The 16515-nt window shown below is 41.9% G+C and overlaps 1 protein-coding gene across 2 annotated transcripts in view; it reads right to left on the bottom strand.

The window, feature by feature from the left end:
* ttc28 (tetratricopeptide repeat domain 28) overlaps positions 1–16515 on the bottom strand; it is a 113553-nt gene that overhangs the window by 68633 nt on the left and 28405 nt on the right. The window contains exon 1 of one of the 2 annotated variants that reach the window (XM_019278645.2): positions 6590–6988. The exons of the other annotated variant lie outside the window; for it this stretch is intronic. Coding sequence (XP_019134190.1) covers positions 6590–6616 — 27 coding nt within the window. The 5' untranslated portion in view covers positions 6617–6988. Of the gene's footprint in view, positions 1–6589; positions 6989–16515 lie in introns of those variants that run through there. 2 annotated transcript variants of the gene reach the window in all.

Here is a 16515-nt window from a genome sequence, read left to right as displayed (position 1 = left end):
AGAGCGACGACAAAAAAAAAAAAAAAAAAAACATGTCCCGAGGATACTGGAGGCGAGGCAGCTCTATCAACATGACAAGCTCCTGGGGGAGCGCTGTCCTCTCAGCCAAGAGATGCACTGAAGGAGGCTGAGAGAAAAAAGTCTAGCTTTGGTCACCACTGAGGGAATTCCTTCATGCATAACCATTTTTTTTCTGCTCCTGAAATTCAAAAAGCTGCAGAAACAAGGACACTTTTAGTTCAATTCATCACTGAGCACAAACTTCAAGACTCCTTCGCTCAACAAGGCGCCTGAAAAGACTATTTTAATAAACAGTCTGTGTATGCAGTCAATATCAAGAATTAATGAGCTGAAGTATTTTTTTTAAATCATCAGTAGTTACACACTCGTTGTGGTTGCGACTTGGAATTTTATGTCTTGGCTCCAGTTCTGTCATTATCCTAAAATCCTCCTGAAACAATTCTAATAAGCCACACATCCCAGCTTCTAACTCTTGCTATCTTATTGGAGTTTTTCACGAGCTTCTGGCAAGCGTAGGGAAAAGTACAGACGAGTACGGACAAGGTAGTCCGGTTGATGTGGGAATGCTAACACAGAGTGTTGTGCCAGAACAGGAGCTGGGCAATTGGGCAATGTAACCGGGCTCAGCAGCCTCTGTGGGCATAATGAAAGAGGAGAAGAGAGCGAAGAGGATGCTGACGGATAGGGATGGAAATTGATAAGATTTTTATGATTCCGATTCCATTATCGATTCTGCTTAACGATTCGATTCTTTATCGATTATCTTATCGATTCTTATTTGGGAAAAAAGGAGAACAAACAGTTTGATCAGCATCAGCTTTGTTTAGTTAGAAGTATCACGACCTTACAAAACCAACAGCGAGGTCAAAAGAGGCCCACAGCCTGGATAATAGTAACGATGTGTAACTGTGGCAAATACACAAGAACCAGAGTTACCTTCCGTAGTAACCGCAGAGGTGTTCATAGCCTGGCTGCTGTCGCTGCTGCTAGGTTCATCTCCAGTCTAAAGCGTGTCAAAAACACGACATTCATTTAAAAATATTGCATGTTGTGTGCGCAAATGTTTCTGCATGTTCGTCGTGTTCCCTCCCAACGCTATTAAGAGGACGTTGACGGAGGAAACTAAGAAGAGAGCGAGCAAGAAGCCGCCGGACAAGAGTAAATGTGGGACTGACTTTTAGTGGTTGGTGAGAGCTTGGTGAAATAAAAGGCTGAAAGACAGACGCCGAGCTGGGCTGACTGCTGCTGGACTAGTCAGTGATATTAGCTGGCTGCTACGTCTAAATCACAAAAATACCTATTTCTACACATGATATCTAATGATATCAGACTTGAGAATATAGATGAAAACCTGCCAAGCGTTCCAGGAATATGAGATTGTTTGTTTTGTCCTAAGTGTACTAATACTGTAGAATATTTTTCCTGGTATATGAAGGGAGGGAGACATGATGTTTAAATCATCATCATCATCTTCAACAGTGGCTTCAGACTCTGGCCCGCTGCATTATAGAAGAATGTGGCGATTATTTTGGTGGACACATTCAAACAATGTGTCTGACTGAAGCCTCGTGCAAAGAGGGCTGAGTCTTAAATCAGAGGCAGGGGTGTAGCTTTAAGCAGCTTAGCTGCATTGTGAGTAAACACATTACACCTTGCACATTGCCAATCCCACTGTGCAGAGTGGAATATGAAATGTTTCATGAACTCCAGCTGGGTAAATAGTAAATGCCTCAGAGAGAGAGGAACCTCTCAGTCTACACAAAAACAAGAGAGTCAACCTGCAGCATCCTGAGTCCCTGAAACCGAGCGTGCACTCACGGTTTCAGGGGAGTTACACCGACTGTCAACAATGAATTTATGAAACTGAGATTGAATCCAGCACTAAACACACACACAAACATACTACCTAATGCATTATCTAACTATGTTTAACTGTGATTAAACGTAAATATCAGTACAGGGAGTCAGCTCTTCTTAAACTCACACACCTGCTTCCTAGAAATTACCTTCACATACTTCTAATTAGTCGAATACACTTTGAGGGAAGCGTAACTGCAGCCAGGATTATCCACAGTGGCAACGTTTTGTTTTTGTGAAGGCAGAGCTGTTTTCCGTCAGAGGGAGGTTGCATCATAAGACATGCAGAATCCAGCACTGTTGGAGCCAAGCGGCAAAGCCAATGCCAAAAAGTTCCTCAATGACTCCTTACGAGTGGTTATAACTATATCTATACATTGCTATAAGCACAGTATAACAATTATAAGTATGTTTATAATGTATTCTAGACATGATTATTGTTATAAAGCATTATGATCATTTACGAGTGGTTATAACTATAACTATACATTGCTATAAGCACAGTATAACATTATAAGTATGTTTATAATGCATTATAATGTTTTCTAGACATGATTATTGTTACAAAGCATTATGATCATTTATGAGTGGTTATAACTATAACTATACATTGATATAAGCACAGTATAACACATTATAAGTATGTTTATAATGCATTATAATGTATTCTAGATATGATTATTGTTATAAAGCATTATGATCATTTATGAGTGGTTATAACTATAACTGCACATTACTATGAGCACAGTATAACACATTAAGTATGTTTATAATGCATTTTAATGTATTCTAGACATGATTATTGTTATAAAGTATTATGATAATTTACGAGAGGTTATAACTATAATTGCACATTGCTATAAGCACAGAATAACGTATACATATAGTAAGTATGTTTATAATGCATTATAAAGGGGTGTCAGAGACAGTGTTCCCCAAATATCCTTTATGTATATATATAGAAATATTGATTGAAGCAGCTTAAGGAGAAAACTTTACAAGGTTAATTCACTTAAAGTTGTGCTTTAACACACTTATGCTACATCACCTACATATGTAATATTCATACATCCACGTTGGACTATATGGGTCAAGGAGGGATAAATAGTCATAAATCAGGTACTAATGAGGACAAATTTGAGCATACATTACACATCTGCTCATTAGAGATGAAACTCCAGAGTATATGAAAATCTAATTGAGGCCATCTAACTGTATTCTTCCCGTTTCAAAGCATATCCAGAAGAGGCCCTGCTCCTCTTCCTTCACCTCTCTACACCTTCATCCATCTCCTCCATAAGCTGATTCTGGCGCTGGGTCAGATTGGTCCACTGGCTGGATCAAGAAGGAGGAGAGACCCATTGAGAGACGAGCCTGAGCTGAACCCATTCATCGCTGATCCTCACATTTAACTTCAAATGTTCTCTGACTTTCTCGACACCATTTTCTCTCTTTCCATCCTTCCTCCTCCTGTCCTGATTTAAATTGAATTGAATTTCGTTCTTCAGATAAGATGACCCAGAAGCGAGAAACTCACACACAAGCAAAACTCTGCATGTAAAAAAAGACCCCCGCACGAGTGTGTGTTCATGTGTGTTATGTGTGCACCGCCTCTCATTTGTGGTACGTGGCGCTGAGCAAGAAAGAGAATATTGATTTTATGGCATCTTACATCATTAAATAACAGTTTGACTCAAAGTAATGCATTACAGCTCATCTCACAGTGACTGCCCTCATTCACTGCAAAGTAAGAGCTCTCCAGGCTTCAAAATAAAAGCACTACAAGAGTCTGCTTTAACATTAAATATTCATCCTTGCAACAAGTGTTGAAAGGAAGTGTACCACACACTGAAGCCCCCCCTGGGAGGTCGATAACGGCTGTACATTAGATCTGTAGCCACAAAAACACACACTACAAGCGGTCCGCTGAGTCTCTTTCAGAGGCTTTCATCACCCTGTGAGCATCCTGAGGCGGTGACAACCAGAGGCGAGATGTCAGGTCAGGATGGAGGCTCTGCAGAGACACCACGCCGCTGACTGAGGCTCACACTTAGTTGGAAAAGTTGAATTCCTGCACGCCTTATGGACAGCTTGGATAGAACTGGCTATTATCCGACCTGTCTCCCGTGTTTATTTTGTTAAATAATTTCTATTTCATCAGTTTTGTTTAAAGCTTTCTCCTGTTTTTAAGGGTGTTTTCATCGACTGATGGTGTCGTTATCTCAGGTATTTATATCAGGCTTTTTAATTAGCTGTTGCAGCCTCAGGTTTTAGTATAAAAAAGCATTTAAAAGACTGAAATTCAATGTATTTCAATGGCATCTCTACAATTAGTGTGTTCAATTGGAGAGGTGAAGTAGATCTACACCAGATTCTGAACTTATTAGACACGAGGTGAGGTAGCAAAGAGAGTCCATGGTTTGCATTTGTTGCTCAACAAACCAAGAGATGACAAACTGCCGGACCACCACTTAACCAGGTGTAATCGGTTATGCAGAATTGAGTATGGATGCTTTGATTGACAGGTGGGTGTGGTTACAGATGTCAGGTGTCAGTCCACCTGCCCATTTTTGGATTACCCGGGAAGGTCCATGTTTTATGCAGTCTGTGGGTGTAACCAACCAGATAATAGTACCCAAACATCCAAACAACTGGTGTTGTCACAGGATAAATCTATGGTTCCTCTTCCCCCTCTCATCGTTGCCATTAGCACTCTAACAGCTGACAGTCTGGCCCGATCGGTTAACACACTCCACTCGAAGCTCTCCTCTTGTTACAGCTCCATCTAACCACTTCAAGATCAGGGCTCAGGCTCTTTTCCACAGGAACAGCGTCGCTGCCTGTGATCTTTGAGCCAGAAACTAATTTGGTTGGGCAAATTCCAGCTCACACTACTACCCACTCGATAGATGAAGGAGGTTTTAAAATATCAGCAGCAACTGCCTTCTCAAGCATGTTTTCCGACACAGTGAGATCGCATACTTCATGTGGAAACAAAGCTGAGAGAGTCTGGCTTGCAGGTAACTGGATGCTTTGAGCTAAATGTGAAGGTCAGCATGCTAAGCAGTGGTGGAAGGTAATTTCACACCTGTAGTTTGGATCTCAAATAATCCAAGAGGTGTTGCACAGACTGACAGGTAACTTGTTGATTAAACTGTAATAATCTGTTGGTCATTAAGTCTTAAAGATATCAGAAAATATTCCAAACTAAAGAAACCTGAAGTAAAATAACTTTCTTTCCCAAAGATAAACTAATGACAACTTAAATGATTGATCGCATATCAGAACTGTTGACAGTTAATTTTCTGTTGAATAACTGACTAATTGTTTCAGTCTTAAGACGGCAGATGAATGTAAAATGTACAACTAACAGCATGTTGCATGATCAGATGTCGCTGCTGTTTGTGTCATGCAATATTCAAAAGTAACCTTTACTCTGAGACTAACTACATCTTTACAGTATTTTTCTGTTATTTATCTATTATACATTATCTGTAAGTTAAAACCAAACTGTTATTTTTAAGTTTTAGTTTTATACAAATTAAAGTTATTTCTTATGTTTGTACAGATAAATTGCTGTATTGTTTATTTATACAGTATTTTTCTGTTTTCTTCAATTACATGCAAATGTAGTGTATGTAAAATGACAATAATCTGTAATTAAATGTGTGGCTCATTATATACTAACAAAAGACTAAAGACAGTCTTTAAAATATTTAAAAGTTGTGGTTTCTTCTGTTCTATGATTATTTTATTGTGTAATTAGCCAGTTTTTAGGCAAAGCTCTTCACGGTCAGACACCATTGATCCTAAAGACCTCGGTTCACCTTGTGGTCCGGCCTTCATCTATCAAGCTCCTCTCATGTGGACACCCCTTTTTGATAGAGTCTATAGTTAGAGCTGAATCAGGTGAGTCCTGAACCATCCTTTAGTTACGCTGCTCTAGTCCTGGACTGCTTCTCTACCTGTTCACATTCACGTCCCATCAATGCATGTTACTAAATTGGTTCTCATGGCTCGATTGTGGTTGTTGTTGTGTCGTGCTTGACGTCCACTACAAATACTATTATTATCATTATTACTACTACTACTATGTCCATTAAAGTTTGTAGTCATTATTATTGCTGCTGTGCATCTTTACACCCTCTCTAAACTCAACCAATCACTGCAGATGAATTGTACTTGCTCATGGTTGGCATTGATGGGTCTCTCACAGTCTGGACCTGCTCTATATGGAAAGAACCATGAGAAAACATCTGTTATGATTTGATACTATATAAATAATATAATTGTATTACTTTTTACGTTTATATCACTTTTTTTCATGAGATCAAACAAAATGTTTAGTCTTATTTCTAAGGCTGTAAACTCCTTTATGGGCTTTTTAATTCTCTAACACAGCCTTATAATAAAACTACAGCTGGTTTACAGTGTTTCTGCTGGTGAATAGTGAGCTTAAACCGACTTTAAACAGCTTTGAGGAATTTTTCATCTCATGTATAATCCTCCAATAATCCCACACAGACATGTTGCTGCAGTGTCTTTGTGAAATGCGGGCTATTAGCGGATTATCCTTAATAAAGTGTCCGTGACTGCGCTCTCTGAGCGGGTTTAAATAGCCCTGTTGATCCCGAGCGGTGCCAGTCAGCCATCCGACACATTCCTGCACAAGTTTGGAGTCAGAAATTTTAAAAAGATCATCCTCACTCACCTTCTTTCGGGGCTGCCATTTCATCATATTTGTAAACCAGATGTGTGCAGCATCAAAGTGTCACAGCAGCCGGGGTGGAGTGATGTGGACGCGGCTGCAGGAGCATCTCAGACCCCCCCCCCCCCCGGTGGTTAGAGCATGCCTCTGCCCGGGTATGTGGAGGGGTGAGTGGGGGAGAGGAGGAGACGCGCTCCGGTGCGTGCAGGAGTTAGTTAGTTATAATCCCGGTATAATGACGGTGGAGGAAGAAAAGCTCCGTGCGCGGTGTCCTCCTGTCCTCCTGTCCTCATCCAGAGCACCAGGCGCCGGTTCGTGCACAGCATCACCCGCCCGCTCCGGCAGCTTCAGCGGCTCTGAGGACTCAACTGATCCGAGAGCGGAGGTAACACTACCCGCTGCTCTCCCTCCCTCCCTCCCTCTCTGCCTCTCACACACTCCCCCTTTTTCAATTAGTTAATCCATGCTGCATGTCGCCATGACAGCAGCACCCCGAAATAAAATCATATACTACTGTGTACTTCACATGTACTGTGTACTTCACATGTACTTCACATGTACTGTGTACTTCACATGTACTGTGTACGTCACATGTACTGTACTTCACATGTACTGTGTACTTCACATGTACTTCACATGTACTGTGTACGTCACATGTACTGTGTACTTCACATGTACTGTACTTCACATGTACTGTGTACTTCACATGTACTGGAAAAATAGAGTTTTTACTACTTTTATTTCCATTTTTACTTTCTCTTCTTAGCTGTCTTCCGTTAGCTCTGTTAGTTCCGTTAGCTCTGTCAGTTTAGTTAGCACTGTTAGCTCTGTCAGTTTAGTAAGTGCTGATAGTTCTGTTAATCAGTTAGCTCAGCTAGCTCTGTTAGTTCCGTTAGCTCTGCTAGTTCCGTTAGCTCTGCTAGTTCCGTTAATCAGTTAGCTCTGCTAGTTCCGTTAGCTCTGTTAGTTCAGCTAGCTCTGTTAGTTCAGCTAGCTCTGCTAGTTCCGTTAGCTCTGCTAGTTCCGTTAGCTCAGCTAGCTCTGTTAGTTCCGTTAGCTCTGTTAGTTCTGTTAGCTCTGCTAGTTCCGTTAGCTCTGATAGTTCAGTTAGCTCTGATAGTTCCGTTAATCAGTTAGCTCTGCTAGTTCCGTTAGCTCTGCTAGTTCCGTTAGCTCTGTTAGTTCAGCTAGCTCTGTCAGTTCAGTTAATCAGTTAGCTCTGCTAGTTCCGTTAGCTCTGCTAGTTCCGTTAGCTCTGTTAGCTCAGCTAGCTCTACTAGTTCCGTTAGCTCTGTTAGTTCACTTAGCTCTGATAGTTCCGTTAGCTCTGTTAGTTCAGTTAGCGCCGTTAGTTCTGTTAGTTCAGTTAGCGCCGTTAGCTCTGTCAGTTCAGTTAGCAGTGATAGTTCTGTTTGCTCTGACGGTTCCGTTAGTTCTGTTAGTTCAGTTAGTGCCGTTAGCTCTGTCAGTTCAGTTAGCTCTGTCGGTGCAGTCAGCTCAGCTAGCTCTGTTAGTGCCGTTAGCTCTTCTTGTTCTGTTACCTCTGTTAGCTCCGTTAACTCTGACAGTTCAGTTATCTCTGTTAGCGCTGTCAGTTCAGTTAGCACAGATCGTTCCGTTAGCTCTGATAGTTCCGTTAGCTCTGATAGTTCCGTTAGCTCTGATAGTTCCGTTAGCTCTCGTAGCTCAGTTAGCTCCGTTATGTCAGTTATTTCAGAAAAAGTCAGTCCCAGATTTATTCTTTCAATCTCTCGTTCTTTCTTCTTAGCTTCCTCCGTCATCGTCCTCTTCGGTCTCTTCTCCTCTGCCATCTAGTCCATAGAGGCTGCCGAGCCCGGTTACATTGCCCACTTGCCCACCTCCGGTTCTGGCACAACACCAGGTCCACTCCTGAAATCTTCTTCTTCTTCTTCTTCCCGCTGGTCCAAAACACTCCCCCGGTGTTCTGAGCTTCCAATCCGGGCAGCTCGGCTAACAAACTGAGCTAACAATAGCTAACAGCATCTTAAACAAATTCCATCCATGATATTATTTTTTTTCTTATTATTACTATTGTTATTAATACTATTAATTATGTTCTTTCACCTCTTTGTTGCCTTTGTGTTGTATTTTTGAGTTTTTAGTGGAAATAAGATGTACATAAAACTAAATATTCCATAAAAAGAAAAAACAAACAAACAATAATATATGTAAATTTCACAAAGATTTGATACCAAAAAGCCTCAAAGTCATTCGAAATTCACAAATTAATATTTCACATCTCCGCAAAAGCCCATAGGACACAGTGACATAAGATGTGAAGTAATGAAAGGCAGGATTTGGGTGTTTTAGACTCAAGACCCTCGGCCACCCTCGTGTTTTTATGTTCTGCTGTTTGCTTCTTCATTATTTAACATATTTGCTCTTATAAATTACTTTGTTTGACCTTCACGTTCCATGAAAGGTGTTACTCGAGAGCATGAATTGAAGCTTTGTACAATCAATGTGAAGATGAATAATGTTATTATATTGTCACTTCACAAGGCATTATAAAAAATAATGACACCAGAAAACCGCAAACGAATCAGCAAAGGGAATTAAAGCCTGATCAAACAAATGGCAGAAGCAACATAAACTACTTGTACCGTATTACACAGCAGTCTGCAGTCTATCAAAGCGCCACATTCGCAACAGAGAGTAAAAAATGTTTGCGAGAACACAAGAGGAGAACCCTACACCGCTCTCTGCATCTCTGCACTCAGGCCGGTTTGAAATCAGAGCTGAGGGGCAATATTATTGGGGATCAAGCGAGTTGAGAGGGCAGGGACGCTGGGACTCAGAGCAAAGCCTTAAGGATCCTTTACCCTCCATAAACAAAGACAGAGGGCAGCCCTAACACCCACAAGCCTGCAGAGCTAAGGCGAGAGTATCAGAGATGTTTATAAAAGAGTGTGAAGGTGCCTGTAGAGAGGCTGAGGGAAATCAATACAGGATGAAACAGGTGTCACATAATTGGCGGTTTGTCTGTAAGGCTTTTCTTACACACAACCGACACTCTGCTCGGGTAATTAAACGCATGTGGAGTCTATGATCTGACAAAAAAAGCTCTGAAAAAGTTTATTACAGTGGATCTGATTGAAGATTATATACATCATGTACACGAGGACGAGAGGAGAGTCGCACGACGGGGTAACGGGTACCTGTAGGATGGTGAGAGGGAGCTCCTGATAATGAATACACCAACACCTGAGTGTGTCCGTACACATACACAGAAAAAGGATAGTTACCGTAATTTTCAGACTATAAGCCGCTACTTTTTTCACACGTTTTGAACCCTGCGGCCTATACAACGTACCGTACTGCCGAATTTCAGGCACAGTTTGAAAGAAAGCATGTCTTAAATTAAAACAAACAAAACAAAATCTTCCATGTACCGTCTTTCTGTGTAAATATCTCATGTTACAACATGAAAACCTGCGGCTTATATTCAAGTGCGGCCTATATATGTACAAAATTTATTTTCTTTTAAAATTTTGCTGGTGCGGCTTATATTCAGGTGCGCTCAATAGTCCGAAAATTACGGTAATTCACTTTCCCGCTGAGCGTGACATGAGATCGACACCACTTTCACGTCTGTACGGGATGGTACTGGTTAGCTTAGCTTAGCATAAAGACTGAAAACAGAGGGAAACAGCTAGCCTTGGCCGGATGTAGTGACGTTGGGTAGAGGACACCCTTTACCAACTGTACGACCACAACTTGTTATTTTTTTTACACTTTATTTAATGTTTCAAAATAAAAAATCTTAGTTACCAAACTTTAGAGGCGCCGGATTTTGTTATCTTTGGACAGAGCGAGGCTAGCTGTTTCCCTTTGTTTCCAGTCTTTATGCTAAGCTAAGCTAAGTGACTGTAGCTACATAGATAGATACTTTATTAATTCAAGGAAATTCAAGACTTGAACTTTGTTTTTCAAGGTGCTTTATGCTTTAAGCTAAGCCCTCTTCTATCTTTAGCTACATATTTATTGCAAAAACTGAATATAAGCATATTTTCCAAAATTTCAGACGATTCTTGTGAACAGATTTTCTTGTGTTTTCCTCACACGCCACGTCATCATCATCATCATCATCATCATTATTAAGGTTTGAGTAAATCCCAGCAGGTCTCTTGACGTGAGACAAAAAGGTCAAATTCAAGGCCTGCATGTCATTAAAAGGGTTTAAGGCAACGGCTGGTGAATGTGGAGCGGAGTGTGTGTTTATGCATGGTGTGTAATGGGCTCCTCGAATCAATAACAGAAATGAACTTCACAGAGTGACAGTGAGGGTGAATCGTAGCGAAGGATGAAGATCAGTAACCCCATTTCCAATAACAGAAACACACACACACACCTATACACACGGTCGGAGGTGTGTGGCTGCCAGTCATTTAAAGAACAACCTAATCTCCAGAAATAAACGACCGAGGGTGAATTAGTTTTAGAGGAGAATTACCACTTCGAGCTCCGCGTGACGCCTCGCTGCGGCTTTAATTTGGTCATCGGCTGAGTGATAACCTGCAAGACTTCTCAGCTGACATCAGCTGCTCCTGTTGCTCAGGGTCTCATTGCAAATAAAACAAGTGGCGTGTGAATATATGGAGATACACCGTAAGTAGTCTTTGGTTGCTATGACTGTTGAGTTTTCTGGGGAGGAGTGCGCCGAAGAGTCGGTCGGGACGTTTCCACATATAAATTGTTGTTTTTCTTCCCTCATATGAGTTGCCACACAAGACACAACCTACATTAGACATTTTGAGTTTATTTTTGCTCCAATTCACATGATCATCATCAATAAACAGTGGGACCTACTCAGCTCTTACTGCTAGAGAAGACTGCTGTTTTCACAGGGAAGTGCGCCGAAGAGTCGGTAGGGAGGACGGACCAGGTCGTGGTTACTTTACCGCATAGCTAGACTTATGGAGACTTCATGCTTAAAACTAAAGACTATGTGTATCCCCACTTCAACATGTATACGCCTGGCTTCAGTTGCTAAGCTATGTCTCTCTTCGCAAGTCTCAGATGTGTTGGGTTCATGACCTGTAACATCACAGCTCCAGTGGTCTCCTGAGGACCATCGTACTTCCTCTTGTTGAACTGAGAATAGCTCTTAATTGATCACGCGTTCTAAAATAAATGAGACACCAGCTGTACGATGTGCTTGCGCTGATGAACACAACAGGCGAACAAGATCAAGGCATGTGGCGGTGATGTAATGTGGGTGTAACTCGCCGGGTGTAACTCGAGAGACGGGATAAGGTAGCAGATGACAAGCTGTTCCTTCTCCTGACGCCCCCCCACGGTCGCCCTCCTGGCTGCTTGTGAAATCTTACTGACCGGACACTTCTTCACTTTTCTCTCAAGAAGCTAATGTGAAGAAGAGAGAACATTTATATTCTCAAGAAGCGTCCACACTTGCTTCTGTTTGCAATGAGTTGGCTTAATTAGCACCGACAGTGTTGATGCATGTCTCTAAAGACTGACGAAACCAAACACCTGTGATGCATACGGCTCTCTGACTTCACACAGAACAACGAAACAGACTTCAACATCTTGTAGAATTAAATACAAAGCAGTATGGAGACTCTGACGTTGAAAGTTCCCAGTGGATGAACCCTCATGACTTTGGTGATCCACTGACTTGATGAATGAAGACTGACGAGATTGACATTTGTGGTTCTGAGAGGAATGTTTCAACAACTATTGAATGGATTTCAATCAGATTTAGTACAAAAGTTCTCACCACGAGATAAACTGGAATAACTGTAGTGATCCCTGAGATCAACTGTACTCTGTGTTTAGTTCTAATTAAGATATGTTAGCACCCTAACTTTCTAAACTAAGATTTGAACAGGGCAAACGTTGCACCGGCTCAAACCGAGCACCTTTGCATTGTCATTCTGAGCATGTTAGTATGCTGATGATGGTATTAGCTCAAAGCACCGCTGTGCCTAAGTAGAGCCTCACAGAGCAGTTAATGAGGCTGTGGAGTTGTTGATTTATCCTCGGGAAAACCTGAGAACAGCTCAGCTGTATAAGTCAGAAAATGTACCTTTGGAACTGAAGAAAAGCTCAATGAAACACATACTAACCTTGGGGAAGTGCAAAATAAGCTCGTAGATTCATGTTTAATGTATGTACTTTGTATCTTTGTGTTGGTTGACCGAACACACTTTCAACATCTGAGTAACATTAGACGTCTTTGTAGCTACAGAAGCTGTGTTCTAACTTCAAAACCTAACTTCTAAAATATAATATGGTGTTTATAATCCTGCAGAGATTCAGTTAATTGCAATGAAGAGCCTGAATGAAAGAAATAAGACACCGACTGATAAACAGACTCTATTGTTAATCACTTACAAAATCATCTCCAGACACAACAGAGCAGAAAACAGAGGCACTTAAAGAAAATGATTAATGCTGAGAGGAACTTTCTTTTTGGAAATCAAGCTCTCAGATTCTAAATTCATCTTCAGCACTTAAAGCAACATTCAGCGTCCCCAGTTTCAGAGTGTAATCCCACTGTGGTAAATATGTTGAGCTGTACGCGTGTATTTGTTCTGATTACATTACTTATGCTCAAAAACCAGCGAGTCGACAAACATCGAGCGAGGTCAACAACACAAGACCTCAGCCCAGCTCGGCGTCTGTCCATCAGCCTTTTATTTCAAAGTCAGTCCCACATTTACTCTTGTCCGGCGGCTTCCTGCTCACTCACTCCTCCATCAGCATCCTCTTCGGTCTTTTTGCCTCTGCCATTATGCCCATAGAGGCTGCTGAGCCCGGTTACATTGCTTGCTTGATTACAAGTCAGTGTAGCACCAACATGATTTAAACTCTTAGTTTATGAGAGAAAAGTTACGGTGTTGTCCTTACTAAAATCAAACATGACACGTCATAGAGAAGCCTGATATCTTTTGACTGATACGAGGTGTGACAGGTAAGTGCATGTATGAATGTTTATGATAGAGTATGAAGGATGTGAGAGGATTTTATTTCATTATGTTCCTTCATCCCCTGTCCTTGTCAGACAACGTGACAGTCTCCCATAAGACACGTGTAGATACAAAAACACATGTAAACATGATAGGAGCCAACATCAAAAGTGCGTAAACGTACGACAGGACAAAAGATTCAGTCGCAGAGTTAAACTAAACTGTTACTGTCAGTGACATGTTACGCAGAGTCGTGTTCGACTCGTGTGTGTGGTGAAAGCCTTCAGGGAGAGCTCTGACTCCTGCTGTGTTCATACGAACATCAAACACAAAGTGACTGCTTCAGAATATTGAAAACCTTCATATCTGTGTTGAAGAAGCCCGACAGCACGACACACCACCGCTGCTACCACGGCTGGTCGACGTGTGCAGCAGCAATGGTAGGCTGTTTGTTGTACTGTTAGGTAACTATTGAAGGAATAGTTTCTTTGCTTGTTAAAACACCGCCAGGTAGCTCCATCCCCCTTATGGTAACCTACGCTGCATCCAAACTCGGTGTTTGTTGGACTCTGTCTCATCTTGTTTCTAACTTTGTTTTTGGTCTGACTCAGGAGTCCAGCCCAGTCTCGTCATCCTCTGTGCTTCTTGGATTTTTACCACCACCACCCACTCTGCACCTCCTCTGGACACTTTGTCTTCACAGTACACCCACCTCAAGCCACCTTTGTTTCGATAAACTGTTTTTACTGATTGCTAATAATCAGAAATAATAAGACTAGAAGATTCACAACACACTCATGTCTGTATGTAAAACATGAAGATGGTCTTCTTTCGTTAAGAAGTAAAATGCCAAATCTTCCAACACCTCTGTGGCTGTGAAGTCAGCCAAAGTGGAAGTGCCAAAAAACTGCAGTTCCTCTAACGTCCACTTGAGGCTGGCTCCAGAAGTGAGTCAGTCTCCATAAGTCCCCATGTCCAACTGTCCAACTTCACAGCAGAAATAAACATGTTTACAGCCTGGTACAAAAAACAGTTTTGGTCTCTGTAGCTAATTTCCCCGTTCATGACAACTGTACTGAGGGTGAATTTATATACAACTCACCTGTTCACATTATATTAAGGCTTAAAGTTATGCAGGATTAAGAGCGTGGAAGCTTTGATTGACAGGTGGGCGCCGTTACAGATGGCCAACCAGCCTTAGCTCCACGTCTTTGACATTCTTGGAGGCAGGACTGCCAAGATGGTGGCGGCCAGAGCCAGCACACTGAGCTTCACAAAGACGATATAATGACGGCACCGCAGGGCCTCCATCTTGTAGCTGACAAATGAGGACTAACTACAGTACTTTGTAATACAACAACAGACGACTTGTGCACGATGCTTGATGCCAAAAAAAGCAATCCTCCTTTCCAACGTTAGAAAGCACAACTTAACCTTTCCCCACTTTTACATTTCTTATAATCTTCTGCACTCATAATGATCAGATAGATGAGGCCCTTCCATTGTTTGAGACAATCACAGCTGATCTTAAATCACAAACCCCCCTCAGACGCCATCAATAATGCAACGGCAGTATTTTATCTGTGTGTGTGTGTGTGAGAGAGATTTGTTTATGCTCATGGCTGCTGTCGGCCTCATTGTTTTTTCATGAAAACTGTAAACCGCATATTTACAACCTGTTACAAGGAGCAAACAAAGGAAGCACAGAGGCACGCCGACGCCAGAGGTATGCAAATATAGCATCGCGGTTTGAAGCCGGGGTCATTAATATACACTTCAACTGCACATTACTGTTAGGAAACTATTCCTCTCTTATATATCTGTTTGTGTTTCGCAGCAGCACAGGCACAATAACACGATCTACAAAGGATGTACGAACCCCAAACTGCCTGACAGTGTGATGAGATAATAAAGTCAACCTTGACCTCTGAACCTTTGACCTTTTCTTCAGAGGCTGGGAGACACGTTTGTCAGAGAGACGAGCCGGGCTGCATATCTTTATCACATCAAATATCAGTCTTATTCATCTCTCTGACCGGCATCATCACTCTGCACACACACACACACACACATCGCTGATATACACACAGCAAATGAACACACGGACACACTCCATGTGTCAGGAAAGTCAATTTGATGGAGCACTTTCCACAGCCAACCTGGCTACTAAACACACACCTTGGCAGTGATGGATGTAGTGGCTCAATGTGTGTGTGTGCACTAGACTGGGATACACAGATTTTGTGTGTGTGTGTGTGTGTGTGTGTGTGTGTTTACAGTCTCCGTTCTGTTGCTGCTGCATTATTGATGTATTTATTGCTGCCGTTTTAGAATTAAATCTCACAGTTTGATGTAGTCGTGATGTACGGCCATCTGTGCAGTTACAAACAACAAATTAAAACTTCAACATCGACGTAATTGTTGGGGAGAATTTTATCCATCAGAGGAAGTGCACAGGAGTCTTATTTTGAAAGGTTTAGTAATGCTTGATCGAGGTCCCTAAATGATCATTACCCGTAGTGATCTCATCGAGGTCTGACCCCCAACTATACTGCCTGCCTGCTAACCCCATACGAGCTGGTTCGTAGCCTTAGATCCTGGGCGGATCACTTCTGGTTGTTCCGGGGTCGAGGCTCAAAAAAATGAGGTGACCTTGCCTTCTCCATCAGGACCCCTCGACTCTGGAACGACCTGCCCAACGTGGCTTCATTGGTTTATTTGCTTCTAGCATGAGTGAGTAGACAACGCAGTTGGAAAGACCTCTTTGCGTACATCGTCTAGAACAATCGGGATCATCGTAGCCGTGCCCGGTTGGGATTGAGGGGATATTGGCAGCAGTACCGAACATCATATGTTGCTGCTGTCCACCTACTGCAGTATGATATCATCATGCAGCTGAATAAAGTGGGTTGTAGCATTGTTTATCTCATCACTGATCTGTCTGAGCTCAGATAGCAGCAAAATCACCTCCTGTAT

Source organism: Larimichthys crocea, chromosome IX (genome assembly GCF_000972845.2).
Source record: "Larimichthys crocea isolate SSNF chromosome IX, L_crocea_2.0, whole genome shotgun sequence".
Taxonomy (NCBI): Eukaryota; Metazoa; Chordata; class Actinopteri; family Sciaenidae; genus Larimichthys; species Larimichthys crocea.
This window is presented reverse-complemented; position numbering and strand designations above follow the sequence as displayed.